This window comes from Carex rostrata, chromosome 4 (assembly GCF_964058835.1).
Source record: "Carex rostrata chromosome 4, lpCarRost1.2, whole genome shotgun sequence".
Lineage (NCBI taxonomy): Eukaryota > Viridiplantae > Streptophyta > Magnoliopsida > Poales > Cyperaceae > Carex > Carex rostrata.
In genome coordinates, this window is record NC_135921.1 from 9,144,995 (window position 1) to 9,164,492 (window position 19,498).

The 19,498-nt window shown below is 29.0% G+C and overlaps 1 protein-coding gene across 1 annotated transcript; it reads right to left on the bottom strand.

Moving 5' to 3' along the window:
* On the bottom strand, window positions 1–2,339 carry LOC144553108 (cyclin-D3-1-like). Its single transcript, XM_078301197.1, has 6 exons — window positions 1,806–2,339; window positions 1,549–1,635; window positions 1,355–1,456; window positions 1,070–1,271; window positions 650–771; window positions 1–377 (listed from the first exon to the last, which is right to left on the bottom strand). The coding sequence occupies exons 1-6, from the start codon at window positions 2,133–2,135 to the stop codon at window positions 159–161; spliced, it is 1,062 nt and encodes a 353-aa protein (XP_078157323.1). The 5' UTR covers window positions 2,136–2,339; the 3' UTR covers window positions 1–158.
* Window positions 2,340–19,498: the final 17,159 nt, after the last annotated feature.

The following is a 19,498-nucleotide window of genomic DNA, read 5'->3' on the forward strand; positions in this document are numbered from 1 at the left end:
TTAGGCCTTTTCAAGGTCGTAATTTTTAGCATTTTTGAGATCGCATGGGATGATGGGAACATTCAGAATTCAAAGGGGTAAAAAAAAGCAAATTGTTTAAAGTTCAAGTCAAAAAATACCCCCTCATACATAAAACTTCAGAATAAATTTTATTTGACCTATCTGCTAATTCTCCTCCTTTTACTCATTGGTGATATACTATCTCCGGTCGGATCTGTGAAAATGGTATCTTCAGTGGTATGGCTCAGACATGGCACCTCCAGTACAGCAATTGGGCTATCTGGTACGAATGAAACAGACGTACCACTTGTTTTAGTTGCATTGAGACGCATCCGTATTTTGTTTTGAATCATCTCGTAACAATCTAAAACTCTCTCCTGCATTAATTGAAATTTAACCTGTAATTAGAACTCACATCCTAGATCAACATACACGACCAGTACAAGGCTGGTACAACCTCTAAATGGTACATACTTCCACCAGAGCAGTGAGGTACACTATCGGTACTAGTGCTGATCCAAGAAACAAAAACCATTATGATAAAAACAAGCAGGGATTAATACATCGGTACCTATACAGTACATATGGGCACACGGCTGGACTGGTACATTGCATATTAGTAATGTTTTCAAAAGAAAATCAAATATACCTTCTCTAGATAAACACAAGTTGCCAATGCTTTCTCTATTTCAATGGATTGGAATTCTTCTAACACTGTGAGTACCGCTGCGGCAGCTAACTCTGACGGCTTGAACTCCAGAAAATCAATTCCTGAAATTGAATTCTCGTAAGTTTCGACCCAAAACCTCTTCATAATTTTTTTGGTATTCATAAATGGTATTCTCATGAGCTCATTGTGCTTTTCCTGTTAAGCATCTAATTTAGAATTGTTCATTGCAATGCTTAATTAAGATTAGCATGTTGCCTCGATAATAAACCTAAACTGATTCCAACAGCAAGTGCAGTATTAGCTACATAAAAATTTACCATTGGTATGAATCTGTACCGGGCTCTACACTAATTCATGATCCTATATAACTTAATGAATGTTAAAATTAAAAAATAATACCTCTGATCATGGTCAAGATGAGATCAGCTGACTGTAAAATAAGAAACTTTTTGGGGCCATTTCCGTCACTGAACTTGTGGAGAAAATAATCCATGAAAGAGAAAGGTGTCACTGCTTGCATTCTAAATTTGAGAGTACTCAGAACCAAAAGCTCCATTCTTTGTACAGTTCTTGCTTCAAACACAAATTTCGCATCACCAACCTATCAAATTGAGACCCAGATTATAAAAATTTCACAAAATGGTAAAATCAAAATGAAAAATAGAATGGTGCAAGTCTAAGAACCTGCTGCAAATCCAAGAGAAGTGGAACCAGAGTTTCTTCCATTTTGGATGCCAGAGATAAGCACGCAACTGATAAGAGCTGTATCATCCAAGCATTACCTTCCTACAAAACCGAACATATTTTTTTTGGATGTTAATGGGGTGACTTTTTATGGTAAAATATGTAAAAAGGTGAAATATTTTTGAGGTTCTTACAGGTATTTCATAAACAGAGAGAAATCTGTCTAGATAATTGACAGAGAGATAAGCACTTGATGGCCCAAAATTGAAGTATGCATGAACCTGTTTATCGCACAAATAGATTAATTAAATTCCAATTCATCACTCAGTGCTACAGTCTGTGATTTTTTATATTTTTTGGTGTTAAAAGCGGTAACTTAGATCCTTAAATAATCAAGCACAAATAAGTTATCTGGTAAAATCAACAGAATTTATAGAAGAAGAAAAAACACCTTCCAAATCCAATCAATGGCGTCTCTCCTAATGGAGGCATCCAGTTCCCCTTTTAAGAGCCTCTCAGCATAGTTCCCCAAGGGCATATGATCAAGCTCTCTTTGCAAATCGTGCGCAATGCACTCCTCAGACTGGAGAGGAAAATCCATGAAGAAATTTCCATAAAGACACCGCCTTTTTCCTAAAATCCAACCCGGTTGCAAGCAATCAATCTCTCCAAGAGAATCCATCTCATGGTTTTCCTGATCGCCATCGACAAAACCCAAAAAACTGCTATTATCCTCTGCACAGAGGAGAATAGAGGCAGCACAGTCATAGCTAGGCGACATTGTTTATGTATTTGGATTGTTAATAGCAATAATACAAGGAATCAAAGATGGATTTTTAGAAAAGTTCTCCCCCCTTTGCCCTCCTCCCCCTGCCCCCCTCTCCCTTTCCTTTCTCATAAAGAATTCATGGCGGAGCTCTTGTAGCTCAGTCGAAGTGGCTAAGCATTCTATCAAGATAGAGAGACGAGAGAGAGCAGGAGATACTGTTTTAAGTAAAGTGAAGGGGTTTTGTAGGGATTTAGAAAGTCGAGGGACCAAAATTATAATTTAAGAAAAAAGAGGGTTTAGAGTGAAAAAAAGGATAATAAAAAACAGAGAGACAAAGGAAACGAAGGAGAAAAAGAAAAGGGGATGATTAAAGAAGAACAGGGCTGGTCTTTTATTTTGGCTCTTTTCTAACTGGGGCTTGTTGTACTGTAGTAGACTAGTGCTTGATTTTCTGTTAGATCTTTCATGTGTGCCTTTATGTTGTATGTTACGTTATACATGGTAACATGGATATTGGAACTTTTTAATTTCTAAAACATAATAAGCAACACAAAATATTCAATAATTTTTCACAAATACAATGAAATCTCTAATTTGAATTCACTTCTATTTTTTATTTAAAATTACAAAAAATATTTACAGTGAACTAGACAAAAATAACAGTTAAGAAATCCATGTTTCTATACCATAAGAAGATTAAAAAAATATATTTGTAAACATTTACAGTGAATTAAACAAAAATAACAGTTAAGAAGTATATAACAGTCTTAAGAAATCCATGTTGCTAAGATTAAGAAAAACACATTTGTAAATATAGTGTTTCTCTAAGCAAGTCTCAGAGAATCCAGAGTTAAAAGTTCCATGATCTTCTTACCGGTGGGGTCCACCACTGACATTGGACTTTCTTGGGGCGTAAACGATATGGTAATTGGTAAATGTGTAACAGTGTATAATTAATGATTTGCTTCTTCAAAAGAAGAGAAGTGATTAAGCATGATCATACTATTATACTATCCTTGAAATATGAGAAATTTGGTTTGAATTGATTTGTAAATGATGTATTTTTTTTTCAAAGGATGTCAATGATGCATGTAGATGTAAAATTGAAATCACAAATAATTTATTGACCAAAATCAAGATTGAAAATAATTGAATTTATTGACAAAATGTAATGTCTTTTTTTTTTCTTTTCTTTTTTCATTCTCATGTTTCCAACAGTACATTGATCCACTAAAAAGTAACAAAAGGAAATTGCCAAACCGTTGATGTTATACGTACCAGCTTTTCATAAGAAAAAAAAAGATCCAAATGCTTTTGCTGTGAACAAAGTAATAAATTTCAAATTTTGAAAATAATTTGGTAAATTTTAAAACTAAGATTTTGAAGTAATTTGAATAAAATTCAACAAATTGTTACGTTTTAGATGTAAATGTAAATAGTATATTAACTTTTGTATGACCAAATAAAATTTCATAATTATATAAATAATACCAGTATAAATCCCTTACAATTTGTAAAATTCGTAAATTGCCCAGTAATATGTATATCAAACAAATTATATCTATACAAAAGTTTGGCCTTTTTTTAATTGGTTTTAAACGAATAATGCACAAAAACTTTATTATTACGGTTAAAGGTTGTAAAATCTAAACTTTTTACTGTACATCATGCCATTAAACATAACTAGTGTTTCATATTATTATTTTTTCACATGCTTAATTGACAAATCAAAATAACACATCTTTGCAATTTTATAATTTTTGGCATTTTTCAATGGAAAATAAAATCCGGCACTCCGGACAAAATAAAATTGTCATATATGATGGAGGGTATTTCCGTCATTTGAGGTTTATAGCCTGATAGGGTACAACTTACTGAGGCCAATGGCACTGCAGTCAAAGAGGGCTATGTCACAGTGTAGCTGTAAGCTGTATGGAGAGAGAAAGAGTAACGTTGCTCTTGGCTCTTGCTGCGTAGAGCTGAGGAGAAGAAAAGGAGGGGTATTTTTGGAAATTCACTGTCAAGGAGTTAAAGAACTAGACAGGCAAATGCGACACGTGCTCTCTGTCCTTGCAAGACCAATATGCACAGATGTACACACAAGGACTGTTAGCAAAACATCCTACAAACTTTGTATCTGTTTGTTACATATAGCACCTTCTAGTATTTTATATTTATAACTAGAAAACCAACCTGTTGGCAAATAAAAAAGTTTACTAGAAAATCAATTTTCAAGACCACTTGAAGATCATTAACTAGCAAGTGAAGAGCAGTGTTATGTGAAACCATCTGAAAGTACTTGAGAACATAATATTTATGTTGAAGTACGAATTATTGGAGTTCGAACAATATCTTTTTATTTTTTGAAAATAATGAAATATAAAAAAAAAATTGTCTATGCTATTTTTTATTGTAAGAAGTTAGCTGGCTTATAAATCGGAAATTTTTTTTAGTTAGCATCTCAATTAATTAAAATTAAACAAACACCACCCATCTCTTCAAATTTCTTTTTTTTGAAACAGTTGCTAATGGCTACCAACCCATCTCTCCAAATTTCAATTTTTATCATCTACGCGTTCTCAGTTCGCGTACCAAATTTTTTGATGTGCGTCCTCGGAAAGTGCACCAAATTGATTTTTTTTATTATTTTTTTGGATTTTTTATTTTTTGATGCGTACCCTCAAGAAGCGCACCAATTTTTCTTTTTTAGTTATGTTCTGAATTGTTTGAAATATTTCAACTAATTTTTTTTTGCTATATTCTATTTTGTTCTGTGGTATTTAGAATTATATATACACAAAAAATTTGACGGTAAAATTGTAGAAAATAAAACACGCTTGTTTAACAAATAAAATTTTAGACTAAATTTGAACTAAAAATTACTACAATAAATTATACTCACAATCTGAGCAGCGTTTTGTACTAAGTTGGTGCACAAATTACTACAAATTATACTCACAATTCAATTAACATTTTATACTACAAATTACACGCAGAATAGAAAAAAAATTAGTCTAATTTTTTTTAAATAATTTGGAACAAAACTAAAATAAAATTAGTGCACTTCATGAGGGTGCGCACCAAAAAAATTAATAAAAAAAAAAAATCAATTTGGTGGGCTTCTTTAGGACGAGCACCAAAAAATTTGGTGTGCATATTGAGAAAGCGTGGGTGATAAAATGTGAAATTTGGAGTTTTAGATGGTGTTTGTTTAATTTTAAATTATTGGAGTGCTAACTAAAAAAATCGGCTTATAAATAGTTAGAGATGAGTTATTTAACTTTTTCTCATGCACAATTCAATTTTGTTTTGATTTGTCAAGTTATCAAGTAATCTGTCCACTTATATCAGTGTTTGATTTTTCAAACTCTTGATTGTTATCAAAATAAAACAATTAAAGATGATCTGTAAAATCTTTACAATATTTACGTAAAAGTATCAAAATAAAACTACTAACTTTTGTTACAAACTGCAAAAATTATGACAATTTTATTTTATTTTGTGTTTGACAAACATAAAGTGTATGTACAATTGTACATTTTACTAATGTGGAAAATTTGCGAATAAATTTTCAAACTTCTGATTTACATCAAATAAAATTAGAAATATTGTAATTTTTGAATACATTATGGGTAAGATAATACGTATGACATCTAGCAATTTCATTTTACAACTTAAAATTAAAATACTTTCATTAAGATCATACAAAAATGAAGGTGCTCGACCATCCTCATTGTCTCATTGACAGATTGTAATAGCTTAACATTTTAAGTTACAAATATGGTTATTCTATGTTTGTTAAACTTAAACAAATTTAATTAATTACGTGAAATAGTGAGGTTATATGAGGATAAATTGTAGTACAACTATTTTAGCTAATTACACATTAATATTGAAATAAAGAGACAAATAATAAATCATAGTAAAAGAATCACCAGATAACTGCATTATTTCAAATCTTCTATACAGGTCATATATATAATTTTCTTAAGAATTATTTACAACACAAATAAAAAATATATACTAAATAGAAAGATGTACAGAAAAAAAAAATGTTTTATCTCTTCATTCAACACAGATGATTTTCTCGTTCAACACAGATGAAAAAACAATATTCTTATTTGTTTACTTAACGATATAATATAAATGTGTTTTTTCTTATTGTTTACACCAAGAAAATATATACAAAATCGTTTAATCTACAACAAAAGAATAAAATATAACTTTAAAACAAAAATCTTGAATATGCTTGAATCCTTCTACAATAGATCCATTGACAGAGCAAAATATAAGCTTTAGCAAATATCACATAGATTACAGTGCAAAGAATTATCACGTAAGCTTAATTTAATGGAGATCACATGGTTAAGCTTAATTATCACGTAAGCTTTAGCAAATATCACATAGATTACAGAGCAAGGAATGTATATTTTATATGTTCATGAATTTGATCACAAAGGATGGATATACCTCCTAGTGAATTTTTTTGAATGATTCAATTTGACTTGTGTTATATTCAAGCCTCTTGAATAGACATTAGGAAAATTGATACAAATGTTGTTCAGATTTCTTAAATATTTATCTACTGTAACCGTAAAAAATAAAACTAGGAAATTTTAGAAGGCAACTTTAATTTCACTTGTAGATTTCCATCTCGTTGTCATGTCAAAAATCGTATCATTTTTCACAGGTCGTGATCATGTAAAAATACAATACGATAATTAACAACTACGTTTTGAATTTTCATATTTGTTGTCTGAATTACTTTAAATTACACAATAACCATTTAAATATTGTAGAATATAAATCTATTCAATTAGATGATGCAAACTTGACTCATTTTTGTTTAGAAAATTAGCAAAAGCACAGTTGGAGATTTTTTGAGTAGCGCAACTTGGAGGTGCTTATAATAAATAGTACTTAACTAACTGTGTCTGTATGTTTAAATAAGTAGCAGAGCTTTAAATTTAATTAGTAGGTAAACGACATAATATAATAATATGTATCAATGTATGTGATTGGCGAGCCGTATATGCCTAATTATGAAATTGTTTGATTTTCTACGGCACCGGTCAATGTAAACCTTGGTGTGCATCTAAGAGGAGAAATCCAACTCATCAAATTTGACTAATGATTTGGCATGCAATTTTTCATCAAAAGAAAAAACTCGGCATGCAATACTATTACCCTAAAGTTTACTAATGCAAATACAGCTCTAAAGTTATATAAATCTCAAAGAATTAACTAATTAAAAAAATATAATGTGAAAGTAATGTTGAATATTACAAAAGGATAAATATATTGACATTGTTTCCTTTTGTTTCATATATACAACTTACAGATTATGTATTTTTTTTGTTCATTTTGAATCTATTGTTCGTGCACTGTATGAAATCAAAACAACACTGTTAATGTTGTTCTTTTGTTAAGGAGCTCCGAAATAACTCTCTAGAGCAAACAAAACTGAATCTAGCAGCTCAACTTCACCATGCTAATGCCTTCAAGTCTAGCTAAAACCTACCTTTTTAAAATGAAAAATAATAATAATTGAAACATGAAATTGAGAAATTAACAAAGATTAGTAATGAAATCTGCATTTAATCGAAACATAATTGGGCAATTGATCATAAAATGGACAAAACCAAAAATGGGTGGCACAAATGTATGAAACAAAAAAATATGCATGGCATCCGTGTTGCATTGAATTCGTATCCTCTGAGATATCTCAAACTTTGCGTGACTTTATGGAAAATTCTAACTGTTTAAAGACGTTTTGCACGAATCTTAAAGCCCACATGACACTGACCCCCTACATCACCCCCGAATAGGCATCGGACATGTCGGTCACGCAAAAGTTGAGATATCTCAGAGGATACGCACTCTGTTGCATTAGTAACAGTACTGAAATTTGCATTTCCTCTTAATTTTATTGGCATAAAGTGTATAAAACAAAACCTCTAAGTACTGCATGCTCATGATCATGGACCACAAGGCTATATATGCTTTTAATGCATGGCTTTGCCAAGTCCAAAGAATACTAAAGGAATCTGCACTGACCTATTTATTGATTGTGCAATTAATTGATGTTCTCTTTCTCAAATTAGATCTGGTACCAAATTGTGTTAGTACATGCTAGTTATATTACGAGCTCATAATAAATTGTAGATTAATTTTGATGTACAACATGGTCATAAATTAATGGAAAGAAAAAGGAAGATTATGTTTAAGTCAATGATATTCTCACAGTCAGAAAAAAAATGCACAGTACCATAGCCTCAGAAAAAAGATGCTACAATAAGAGAAAATTTTCAAGCTATTGTTTTCTCTCATCGAATCCGAATAAAATTACAACATGATTTCTCTGTAACGGAAAAATTAAATATAATCTAAATGTACTTTTTTTCTCTTCTATTTCAAGGTCTTTTTGAAACGATTTTTCTATTTCAAGGTCAGAAGTCAAATGTATCCAATGAGGGATGCTTTCCAAAATGAAAATTGGCATAACTTAACCCTCAAAAATTTTGATATTTTAAATCATGGTCTTTTAAATTCCGAAATTTATTTAGTATTTTTATGGTTGAATTTGCAACTTTATATTTCTTAAATTTAAAAAATTGAAATGCTCTCCATTTCAAATTTTCAATCAATTCAATTGGATCATATATGTACAAATTTCTGATATATCTAATGCAATTTTTTTAGATGTTCAGTCAAATAATTGAGAAAATCAACTGACTACTCCTTGAAACTAGTTTGTAAAGTTGAATTTCAACAAGTCAAGCACATAATAAGTTAGTAGGAAAGATCAAGAAGGCGCCTTCTATTTCTGTACTAGCTATGCACATATATTTATTTCATCCTAGTATGGAAAATTAATTCATATTTTCTTGTTGTGTCCTTTCAGATGTCATGCAAATAATAGGTGCCTGTAGGTAATTAATAGACTTAAAGATTATCTTGTCTCACGGGTCTTGGATCCATTTAGATCATAACTCCTCCGGACCTGAGCATATATATGTGTATCGTATGAGGAGGGATCAACTTACACCTTTTTTTTTTTTTTTTTTAATTTTACGCGTTGGATTACACCTTATATTTTTAAAGTTCAAACAGTCAATCCAAAACGTTAAACATGGATATATTAAAATGTGCTTGCAGATCAAATTTTACATTTCTTTGAATTTGTTTACTATTTATTATGTATTTTACAAAATTGTTGTTTTCAAACCATTAAATTTTTGTACCTATCTTAATAAATAGTAAAAAAAAATTAAAAAAATATAAATTTTGATTTGTAAGCACATTTTAATATATCTATTATGTTGAACGGTTTGAATCGACTGTTTGAACTTTCAAAATGTAGGTGTAATTCGGTGTTATCAGAAAAGAGTACAAGTGGATCCCTCCTCATAATATATATAATATATTGAACACTATGCAGTGAATTATTAATTTATCGTACATGACTCCGATTTTTTTTATTTATATCCAAAAAAATATATAAATTTAAAAAACTAACCAAACCGCTTGTTATTTTCCAAAACTTCCCAAACCGGAAAAAAAATTTCCGGTTTCAATACCAATTTCCGGAAATTGGATCCTAAATCCGGAATAATTTTTTCAGGATTTAGGATTTCTTTTTTTTTTTTTTTTGCTAAATCCGGAATAATTTTTTCCGGATTTAGGATTTTTTTTTTTTTTTTTAGGAAATTTTTTTTTTCAGTTTTTATTTATAATTTATTTATTTTTTGTATTGAAGTATTACAAATATTTAATATATTTAAAAAAAATAGATGGAATACTATATAATTTGATTTATTCGAAAGATTGCTACAAATAATCCGGATCAACATTTTTCATGTCGGATTTTTTACGGCCGTAAAAAAAAAAAATATAATATAATATATGTATATGTATATGTATATGTATATGTATATGTATATGTATATGTATATGTATATGTATATGTATATAATATAAGAGGAGGTTTCAAATGCCTCCATGTTTTTGTGCCTCCATCATGCCTCCATCTCTTTCCATCATTTTCAAAGTTCAAACAGTCGATCCGAACCGCTCAACCTAACCTCCATACTAAAATATGTTTGGAGACCAAATTTTATATTTTTAGGAATTTTTTTACTATTTTTTTAGATAGGTACAAAAATACTGTTTTTAGATGGTTCAGATTTACTGATTTTGTACCTATCTAAAAAAATAGTAAAAAAATTTCTAAAAATATAAAATTTGGTCTCCAAACATATTTTAGTATGGAGGTTAGGTTGAGCGGTTCGGATCAACTGTTTGAACTTTGAAAATGATAGAGAGAGATGGAGGCACAAAAACATGGAGGCATTTGAACCCTCCTCATAATATAATATGGGTCTGTCTAAATTGTTGCTGGCAGCATTTCGGTAAAGGTGCTGCCGGGGCTATATTTAGCCGTGTGATGTCCAAACAACAAATCCAAACCGTTAGATGTTTAATCTATATTATAATCTACTTGGAGACCAAATTTTACATTTTTTGGAATTTTTTTACTATATATTAAGCTGGTTTGAAAACCGCTGATTTCAGTAAATTTCTGCAGCATTGAAATCAGCGGTTTTCAAACCAGCTTAATATATAGTAAAAAAATTCCAAAAAATGTAAAATTCGGTCTCCAAGTAGATTATAATATAGATTAAACATCTAACGGTTTAGATTTGTCGTTTGAAGATCAAAAAATAGAAAAAACAGTGGCAGCACCGCCGGCAGCAAATTAGCCACAGCCATATAATATATATGAAAATGAAGATATAAAATATGAGGTATTGGAACCCTCGTTTAGTGCCTCAAAAATTCAGTTTAAGTTTTCGTTCAACGATAGGCATTCAACGATCGGTATTTTCAAAGTTTTCAAAGTCCAAACAGTCGATCCAAACCGTTCAACATGATGGATATTTTAAAATGTGCTTGCAGATCAAATTTTACATTTTTCTAATTTTTTTTACTATTTATTAAGATGGGTACAAAAATTCAATGGTCTGAATATAGATAGCGATTTTGTTAAATACTTAATAAATAGTAAAAAAATTCAAAAAAAATATAAAATTTGATATGCAAGCACATTTTAACATATATATTATATTATATATACATATATTATATTATAAATACATATACATATATTATATTATAAATACATATACATATATTATATTATATATACCTATACATATACATATACATATATTATATTATATTAATTTTTCTTACGGTCATAAAAAATCCGGCATGAAAAATGTTGATCCGGATTATTTGTAGCAGTCTTTCGAATAAATCAAATTATATAGTATTCCATCTATTTTTTTTAAATATATTAAATATTTGTAATACTTCAATACAAAAAATAAATAAATTATAAATAAAAACTGAAAAATGGAAAAAAAATTCCTATAAAAAAAATTTCGGAAAAAAACATTTCCTAAAAAAAAAAAAATCCTAAATCCGGAAAAAATTATTCCGAATTTGGCAAAAAAAAAAAGAAAAAGAAATCCTAATTCCGGAAAAATTTATTCCGGATTTAGGATCCAATTTCCGGAAATTTTTTTTCCAGAAATTGGTATTGAAACCGGAAAAAAAATTTCCGGTTTGGATAGTTTTGGAAAAAAACAAGCGGTTTGGTTAGTTTTTTAAATTTATATATTTTTTTGGATATAAATAAAAAAATCGGTACATGACTTATTTCAAATGCAGTGAATTTAAAATAGGTTGAGCCACACCATTATTAACTCATTTACACTTTCTTTGACTCGTCTGCAATAATGTAAATTGTCTTTGATAATTAATGCCCTTCAATTAAATAATCAGTGCTATAGCAGATATTAATCAACACTAGATTTCGTGTAAATTTAATTGTTAAACAGGTTTATCACACAGATAGTTGCCTTAGTTTTAGGGGTGCAAACGGATTGGATATTATCCATTCTTATTTGGATCTATATCCGAAAATTAGATATGGATATTTAATATTCCAATATCCGTGTGGATACAGTTATAAATATGATTTTAAATTTAATTACTGGTATTCGAATAATAGCTATAAATCATATAGTTTAATATATATCATTAAAATTATGTTATTCATTGTTATGAAAAAAAAATCCGATCCATTTGCGCCCCTGCTAATTAGTATGGTATGCAATGTCGTAAATTCTTGCTAATTAATAAAACTTTTTTAAAACTAATTATTGATAATTGTGCAACTCCTTTTCATAGAAGTTTCAAGATAAATTAATATGTAACGCACTTAATTAGGATCGTAGAATTCTTAGATCGTTAATTGCAAATAATTGACAAAAAAAAGTATGTCATATATAAGAGTAAATAATTAATCACATCCACAAAATATTTTTTTTTTCCTTTGAGATATAGATATGTAGGAGTCAAATTTCTGCGCAGAAGACATTATTATTTTATTCACTAAATCAAATCAAAGGTTGATTATGTGTCCACATAATATATTAAATATTTTAAATTAATTGTTGTGGATGAACTCAACGATAGATTCCCTTAACTTTTTATCTTATTACAATATATTTGGGGCATAATCGACTCATCGTGTATATATATTAATTGATTTAAGCAGAATCAAACTTTTACAATATAGAGATTAAATTTAAATGAAGTTAATTATATAATATTTTCGTGTTGCGAATAGAAATCAATTTTATAATATCTAACATTTTACTTTAAAATAATACATAAATATAAAAAAATTGAAAATGAATGAATCCCCATTCTCTCTTATTCAATCTCCTGGACTCAAGCAATGAGATTTGCGTGATGTGAACTTCATAAAAAGAAATAAATGGGAGAATTTTCTCCCAAATGGAAAATTGTTATCATGTTCGGGTGGAGTCGAATCAAAACCTTTTTTAAATAAAAAATGAAGTTAAATCTTTCAAATTTTTATCCACTAGAGTTGGGTTATATTTCAAGCATGCGATCACTAACACAAAAAACAATATTTTAGTCATTAGATCAAAAATAAATTCTCAAGTCAGATTTTTGAACTTGTAAAGTTAAATTTTGTTATGTTAAATTCTAGTTTATTCAAATAAAAATTACGTAATACTTATCTTAATTAACTTTATTTGTGTTTTAAAGATATTTTGTAATTATTTCATCTTATTTAGTAAAATCTGTCTAACCGCTAAAATTCATCTTTAAAATAAAATAAAATATACACATTATATTAGTGTTGTTCGGCAATAACCTCCTTAAATCTTCTTAAGACTAAAGGAGTCTTCTTTAACTTTCTTAATCACTTAATCATATCAAACACCGGTTTCTTAGCGTAGATTAAGATAATTTTCTTTAGCCTCCTTTTGTCCGGATCAATCCCTTGCCCCTTCTCTTAATCCTCTATTCCTTCCTTGAGCTTACCGAACAGCTCCTCCTTAGCACGGATTAATTTTTAATTTTTCATGTATTGCCGAACAGGCCCGTTAGCCGTTCATGTCATATCTAATTCATAACAAGCATAACCTCTCCATTCCAATAAATTAAATAGATTTAGTACTTAAGACTCTTTTCGGGAACCACATGCATTTGTTCTCTAGGTTATATATACTTCAATTACTATTCAATGACTACTTAATATATTTAAATGTGTTATTTATCAGCACCTGTCGCCACATCTTCACAGTATAGTCGACAAAGCTCATAATTTACTAATTAATTCCAAGAAATCAAAGAATATGCGTTAAACCCCTAGCTTATTACACGAGACCACCATGAACCATTTATGAGGCTACATATGTTACGCGTATCCATCGATCCATGCATCTCTCCATGTGCACTTGTCCGTACCTACGTGGCATTGACTTTTTGTGTAATCCCCTCCAATTGGCGTCATGAAAAATGCTGTTATTTATGTATACTATGACCTATTAGAACCAAATATCTGGTCTCTCTATTCTATTGTAATTACTAATTAGATGAGGTAGAATCAACAAGGCAGGTTTGTTGTAAATCTCTGCTGGTATATGAGCTGGTTTAGATACTTCTTTTACCAGTACAATGAGTGTGCATATGTACGCACGGTAGGTGTTGTTTGGTCACTGGCACTGGGCCCGTTCATTTTCTCGTCAGAAGCTCGATCATTTGTTTCCTTGAAGGTATCACTGGCAGTGACAGGGCTCATACACGATACACCCACCTATATCAGAATCTATTATTCATGTAATTATGTACTTCGATGCAAAAGTATGTGTTTGCTCACATTGTATATGTTTCATTGGTTATAAATTAAAATTTGCTGATACCAGCGGGACGAAATTACTGCATATATGGGTAAAATGTATGTAAGCATCATATATGCTGTACTAGACCTGGCAGTATGTATTTACCAGTATGTATAGGCAGGTTAATCCTTGACTCTATAGAAAATTGGATATTGAACTGATCAAAATGCATCATATCTTTTAGTGTGTGTATTTATTGGTAAGTACTGATTAAGAAGCTGTGCTAAGTTTACCAATGCAATCTAATGTGCTAGGTGCAGTGTCGAGCATCAGATATTAATTAAGTTTACAGTTATTTACATCAATCCTATATATTTACAGCAATACTAAAGTGAATCATATTGCTTTGTGTTAAGTTGGATTGAAAAGATCTGATTCAAAATTTAACTTGAATTATTATCCTTCCCTAAATCCCTAAGTGTCGCAATAAAAACACCTGCTATATGTCCTCATCCTATTTTTGCATTTTGTTGAATTAATGAATGCTTGACGCATGGAATAAATTTAATTTGCACCTATTCTGAAGTTGCAAAACAAATGATGATTTATTTGTCATTGTAATTTAGAAAAAGATTAGATAATAATCGCCGAGAAGTACAATAGATAAAATTTGCCAGAACTACTTTTCTAAACATGTAAAAAAGTCACTTTGATTCAGAAAACCCGAATAAAACCAAGATTTGTGTATTGATTTTGCAACCATTAAGTGTACATTCTGCAATAACTATGTATTTGAGGGTTTCGAATGATAAGTATGAAAATTAAAGACAAGTCGATCACTGACAACGGTGTTTTGACTTGGTCAAAATACATGACAGTTAGTGGGAGTTGCATGTATCAGTCTGTGTATGTTATGTTGTTAAATTATGCGTTGTAAAGTATGTACAAAAATGTATATATAGGGTGTTTTAAGAAATGAGTTTATATAAGTAGTTATATGGCCCGTTGATTAAAAGGTGAATGGATGACACAATGCATGTTGGATCACAAAAGGTAATTGAATCACTAATAAGTATACACATTTAAATGTGTAATTTTTTTTGGAGAACTTTTACAGAAGGAGAATTATTCTTACCTACATTGAAGTTCATGTCATTTTTTATCCATTAGACGTTTGATGATTTAAATTTGGCCATAGATTCTGCTTATATCATCCATGACGTAATAAGTTAATCTTGCATAGAACATACATATATGCTCTTTTTTATTTTTCTTATGAAATAATGCCTTTTCAGGAATGTTAATGTTTTTAAAATTTTGAAGCCCATGTCAATTCTCAATTATGAAATTTGCATATGAGGTGGGCTACGGTGAGTTGCGAAGTAAAGCAACTATTTTACTTCACGCTCATATTTTGCGATTTTAAAGTTCAAAACGTCGATCCGAACCGTTCATCTTGTTCTCCATATTGAAATGTGCTTGGAGACCAAATTTTATATTTTTTGGAATTTTTTACTATTTATTAAGCAATTTTGAAAGTCGCTGATCTGATGGTCAAGAAAATTTTACTGTTTTTTACTGTTTACAGCAAAACAGCAATTTTCAAAAATGCTTAATAAATAGTAAAAAAATTCCAAAAAATGTAAAATGTGGTCTCCAAGCACATTTCAATATGGATTAAATATCTAACGGTTCGGGTCGGTCATTGGGACTTTCAAAATAAAAATACGGCGTGAAGTAGAAACGCGTTTTACTTCGCAACTCACCGTAGCTCATCTCATTTGCATATATATATATCATAATGCTCTGCTTCGCTAGTATATATATATCTCTTACTAAATAAAGTGAGTTTTTGCGCTCAGCAAGATTAGTGTAGTTAAAATCTGCCTTTGTTGTTGCTTCTCTTTCTTTTATTGCACGGTTGGTTTTGAATAAAATTTAGAGGGTCATATATGCATGCATGATATCTCGTAGGATATTTGGAAGCTCTATCTCATTTCCTCTGTATGAAAACAGAATTCAAAAGTAGATCAATCGTAGGACAGACAGTAAAACCAAACGAGAATTTAATGAAAAACCCATGATGACAACAACAGAAGTAACAAAATTAAATTAAAAAAAAATACATAAAGAAAAAAAAGGTCGAAGAACATGCAGTAGGGTTCTAGAAAGTTGCCTGGAATTCGAAATGCAGAAATTTGCAGAGAAGATATATAAACCGCTTTTTACTCTCCACGTGTTAGATCAAATTCTTGCTTTGGTAATAATTTCTTCTCTCCTCCTCGTTTCTCTTCCAAGCCGCGCATTTTCTCAATTGCGAGATGCATATTTTGTTTTTGTTTTTTGTTTTTAAGAAAAGAGATGCATATTTTGTGGAAATTGGATTTGTTTTAGATTCTCAGGTAGGAGAGAGAGGGAAGGAATGTGTTTATACTTCGTACCGATACCCTGCCAGATATATTACATAAGCGATCTGCCTATGCCTAGCTATTTTATACGTTTGGATCGTGCAAGGATTAGTGCAAGAATAGCGATTTTTGGGTTAGTAGTTGAAAATAGTGCTAAATCAAGGGATTCAAGAATAGCACTAGATTTAACTATTTCAGAATCCGAATTAGTATAAATGTTATTTGGATTGTATGTTTGGAATAGCAATGGAGGGAAGAATATAATAATGATTTATTTATTTTTATCTTTTCAACTAATTTTTATATTTATAATGACTTGTTAAATATATATAAAGCATCATATTTTTCAATAATACTTCAATCTAATATTTAAATTAATATTATATTATATTAATATTTAAACTAATATTATTTTATTTTTAAATTAATATTTAATTTAATACTAATATAATATTTAAACTAATATTATTTTATTTTTAATTTATTATTTAATTTAATATTTAGTTTAATACCAATTTAATATTTAAAGTAATATTATATTACATTTAATATTAAGAAAATATTATATTATATTGATTTAATATTCAAAAAAATATTATATTATATTTATTTAATACTAATATAATATTTTATTTAATATTAATCTAATTTAATATTATATTTATTTAATACTAATCTAAAATTTAAATTAATATTATATTACATTTAATATTAAAACTAATATTATATTACATTTAACATTTAAACTAATACTGTATTACATTTAATATTTAAATTAATATTATATTATATTTAATCTAATATTTTATTTAATACTAATCTAATATGGTATTATATTTATTTAATATTCATATAATATTTAAACTAATATTATATTATATTTATTATTTAAATGACTACGATATAATATTTAATCTAACACTTTATTTAATATTAATCTAATTTAATATTATATTTATTTAATACTAATCTACATTTTAAATTGATATTATATTACATTTAATATTTACACAAATATTTTATTTAATACTAATCTAATATTATATTATATTATATTTAGTACTAATTTAATATTTAAACATACTTTAATTGAGAGGAATCAAATATTTTATTAATATCACTAACCCTACTAGAGCTATTCTTGAGCTAATCCAATTTGCAAATTTGTGTTTGGATCACCAAGATTTAAGAATAGTGGAGCTAACCCAAGAATAGCTCTATTCTTGGATGATCCAAACACACCAGTCGTTGAGGTTGAATAATTGAATAGATGAACGGCTCAGATTGGATTTCTCTGTTAAGGTTATCAATTCGGCAACTTGTTAATTAGTGTAGCAGTTGACCCTTTAGGTTTGTGGTTTATACCTTTTATTAGAATAATAAAATGGCCCAATCTCTCAATTATTCCTTGCAATTTAATAAAGGGAATCTGATAACTATTAACTAATATCAACAACAGTACTGCCAAAATGCACTCTTGAGTACTGAATTTATTTTATTATAGAATTAAACACATTGCGAAACACAAAATGAAATTGTGTATATGCATTGAAATTTTTTACTAAATCATAGTGTGTATATATCGTTAACTATGATATAGTATATAAAATATGTGTTAAAATTAGTGTTGTAAATGACAGTATGCGGTCGTTAGACGAACAGGGTAACGCCAAGCAATTAATCGATATGCGGCTGATTAATCGAAATTATGCGGACAATTTAACGTTTTTATTAAATTTATGTATATATATATCATAATTTATTTAACTCATTAAACTTATCAAATAAACTTAATTTAACTTTATTTTATTATTATAACATAACACTACACTTATTTTTTTTTAACGCATAAGCACTTTACATGTGCCAGTAACACATTTATTTAATGAAAAATAAATTCAAGAGTTAAACATTTTTCAAATACTAATAACATATTATGTGAAAAAAATGAAACATTCCAACATAAAATCACTAAATTTAGTTTATAATAACAACTTAGTTTCATAAATGAATATGTCGTACTAATTGAAAAAATTATATCAGTAATTAGTAAGAAAAATATATGATAAATAAATAGAAGAATAATTAATTAATTTTAAAGTAAGTAAGAAGAAAAAACATATATAAAAAATATTGAATGTATGTCCAAGCAGGCAAGCACAAACAAAACTGCAATATTAAAATGCACCATTGGTTTTGTGCTCCAACCATACTCCCACATCTCTATCACCATTTACAAAGTTCAGATAGTTGATCCGAACCGTTCATCTTGTTCTACATATTAAAATGTGCTTAGAGACCAAATTTTATATTTTTTGGAAACGTTTTTACTATTTTTTTAGATAGGTACAAAATCACTGTTTTTGGATGGTCCAGATGCAGTGATTTTGTACCTATCTAAAAAAATAGTAAAAAAGTTTCCAAAAAATATAAAATTTGATCTCTAAGCACATTTTAATATGTAGAACAAGATGAACGGTTCAAATCAACTATCTAAACTTTGTAAACGGTGATAGAGACGTAGAGGTATGGTTGGAGCACAAAACCAATGGTGCATTTTAACCATACTCTAAAAAAAAGTCAATGTGAAATTTTTTTTACTGAAATAAATTGAAATAAACAAGAATAATCGGCCGATTAAACGTTTTCCACCGCAAACATGTCTCCGTTAAGAGTATGCGTGACGGTTTGACCACCGTCACCGATTAATCAGCCGTCATGGTCGTTTTTTACAACACTG

What these genes read in the sequence shown, in the direction of transcription:
- LOC144553108 (XM_078301197.1), bottom strand. Translation starts at nt 2,135, where the DNA reads ATGTCGCCTAGCTATGACTGTGCTGCCTCTATTCTCCTCTGTGCAGAG. An exon ending in CCATTGATTGGATTTGGAAG is followed by an intron (nt 1,636 to 1,805) that starts GTGTTTTTTCTT and finishes TGCGATAAACAG; the next exon opens with GTTCATGCATACTTCAATTT. An exon ending in CATCTTGACCATGATCAGAG is followed by an intron (nt 772 to 1,069) that starts GTATTATTTTTT and finishes ATTCAATTTCAG; the next exon opens with GAATTGATTTTCTGGAGTTC.